The sequence below is a fragment of the Epinephelus moara genome, chromosome 21, assembly GCF_006386435.1.
Source record: "Epinephelus moara isolate mb chromosome 21, YSFRI_EMoa_1.0, whole genome shotgun sequence".
Taxonomy (NCBI): Eukaryota; Metazoa; Chordata; class Actinopteri; order Perciformes; family Serranidae; genus Epinephelus; species Epinephelus moara.
In genome coordinates this window covers 178391-181197 of record NC_065526.1, presented here as the reverse complement: position 1 = coordinate 181197, position 2807 = coordinate 178391, and the positions used below count along the sequence as shown (strand labels likewise).

Sequence of the window (2807 nt, the reverse complement as noted above, 5' to 3'; positions counted from 1 at the left end):
GCGTCTGATCACGGGGCGTCCGCTCCATCCACTGAGCCACCGATGCTCCGTGGTAATTACTTTAATAATGGATTGTGATTTATGTCCAGGGAAAACCACAACAAGGGTCCAAAGTCTTTTCAGAGCCAGAGACACTTTTCTTACGGGCCGACAAACCGCTGATAGGCCCTGATCCTCTGACATCATCTATTTAAACTGCTTTCATTATTTAACATGTTAAAAAACACACACTGTACAACACACCTGCCTCACGTACCTGCAGTCACATGATTGCACTCAGCCAATCACATTAACACTGATCATAGTTTCCTCTCTTCTCTTTCAAAATAAAGCTCATGTTAATATGACATCATGATGGTGGACGGATGAGTTTATGACATGATGTTCTGGGGATAAATAAAAAATAAATAAATTGTTGATTGTGTCTGTGCGGTTCTGTCTCTAAACGTTTTGCAGTGTTGATGTCAGCGTCGGCAAGAGGAGGAGGAGGCAGAGTCTGAGACCACACTTCCTGGATGTTTCAGGAAATGATGATGGAGACACAAAGAACCAGAAATGATATGAAAGGCTGGTGATTGTTTACATATTATGATCATGCGTGTTATTAACATGACATCATTTCATTTTTAAAGACCAGGCTCATTGTCCATAAACAGGATGTCTGGACACACACATTTCAAAATAAAAGCACAGTTTAACATCCAGAACTTAATGGAAGATGTTGGTGGTGTGTAATCACCAGATCAATACAATCATGTATTGATCAGTGTTTCCTGTGAGGACACAAACAGACCACAGCAGGTAATAAATACTTTTATTGATCGGTTGAACGGAGGTTGATTGACAGCATGCTGAACGGAGCTAAGGCACATGAAGCTGTGAGGTCAGAGGTCATCAGGTGGGCTCAAACTCGTTTTCTGCTTCCTTTGACACCTCAGTTATAAAAACACACCTGAACAGGTGAGACGCTGCGTCACACATATAAAAACAAAACTAACCATGATATAGTCCAATCAGGACACAGCTCACCTGGACAGAAAAATAAAACACTGCTGACAGTTTACCTGACAGGTCACCTGATTGTTCACCTGTCAGGAGGTCAGAGGTCACAGCAGGAGGAGGCGGAGTCACAGATCAAGATCTTCAATCAGCTTTTAGCCTGTTTCTTCTTCTGAACGAGTTCCGCCAACATCTTATAACGAATCATACACTCCTCCTGAAGGAAGACACACACACACACACACACACACACACACACACACACACACACACACACACACACACACAGATCGATAATCAATAATCATTCAACCATCAATCAGATATTCAGTATGTGTCTGTGGTCAGGCTCAGATCAGTGGGGTAAATGTGACCAGGGGCCTCATTTATAAATGTGACCAGGGGCCTCATTTATAAATGTGACATTTATAAATGTGACCAGGGGCCTCATTTATAAATGTGACCAGGGGCCTCATGTGACCAGGGGCCACATTTATAAATGTGACCAGGGGCCTCATTTATAAATGTGACCAGGGGCCTCATGTGACCAGGGGCCACATTTATAAATGTGACCAGGGGCCTCATTTATAAATGTGGCGTACGCAAAAATGTACGCTCTGACCCAGAGAATGTGAAACTGCGCCCCCCTGTGGCGAAAAGGAAGAAGTGTTGTGAATTTGATAACGATGTAAAATTAAGACCGATATGACCGCTCACATTTTACATATGAAGAGAGCGCTGGCAAACATGGATAAACATGAATAAAGAACAAAGCTGTCCTTGACTGACAGTAAGAAAACACTAAATACAACAGATCTCTTTATTCTAAAAGAACTCCTCAGGTATATTCTTCAGTCATTACATAATCTGATGAACATTAGTCTGTGAAACAATGATGTGAACAGTTGGACAAATCGATTGTACGCTGCTGCCATTTGAGACGCCGTAGTCGGGCAGATACGAGTGCAGAGTGTCACTGTTATCCTGTATGAGCCAGTATATTGTGTTTTATAATGTGTTTGTTTCATGGCTTTAATTCTTTTTATCGCTGTGTGTTACATGTGTTGTACGTTGTAAAGTGCTGAGTCACTGTTAGAAAAAGAGCAAACGAAAAACATGTATAATCATCATTATACACATGTGACCTGTCTCTGTCCTCACCTTGGTCTTCCCAGGGACCACCTTGGCGATGCGGTCCCAGCGCTCTGCCGTTCCTCTGGGGAACTGTTGCAGAGCGAGTTCCAGCAGTTTCTGTTGGTTCTGAGTCCAGATGGTGGGGTCCGCCTTCTCTCTGTTCTCCTGAGGCTCCGCCTCCTCTTCATCCGCTGCTGCTGTCATCGGGTCAAAATCTCTCTGCCGACGACCCCTGACCTTCACTTCCATCTCATCTGCTGCTGCTGCTGACTTCCTGTTCCTCCTCCTGACCGCTGGAGCTGCTTCCTCCTCCTCCTCCTGCTGCTCCTCCTCACAGGCTCCGCCCCCTCTCTGAGTCATCGCCTTGTCAGCAACAGGAAGTGACCTCGCAGGAGGAGGGCCCTTTAGGTCTGACAGCTTCACCAGACCTGAAACACAGAGGCCAAGGTTACCTAGACATAATAATAATAATAAAAATAATAATAATACATTTTATTTAAAAGCGCCTTTCTTGACACCCAAGGACACTTTACAATCAAAGACAATGAAACATCAACAGTGTTCTATCAAGATAACAACATCACAGCAGAAAATAAAAGTACAAAACACTGAGATAAAAATTAAATTAAAAAACAGGGGAGGCTACTTTGAAAGGTGCGTTTTCACTTGAAATT

The 2807-nt window shown here is 43.5% G+C and overlaps 1 protein-coding gene across 1 annotated transcript; it reads right to left on the bottom strand.

The window, feature by feature from the left end:
• Positions 1-796: 796 nt before the first annotated feature.
• On the bottom strand, positions 797-2599 carry LOC126408755 (dnaJ homolog subfamily C member 1-like). Its single transcript, XM_050074415.1, has 2 exons — positions 2161-2599; positions 797-1216 (listed from the first exon to the last, which is right to left on the bottom strand). Exons 1-2 carry the CDS (start codon positions 2491-2493, stop codon positions 1148-1150), a joined length of 402 nt encoding a protein of 133 aa, XP_049930372.1. The 5' UTR covers positions 2494-2599; the 3' UTR covers positions 797-1147.
• Between the last annotated feature and the right edge of the window lie 208 nt (positions 2600-2807).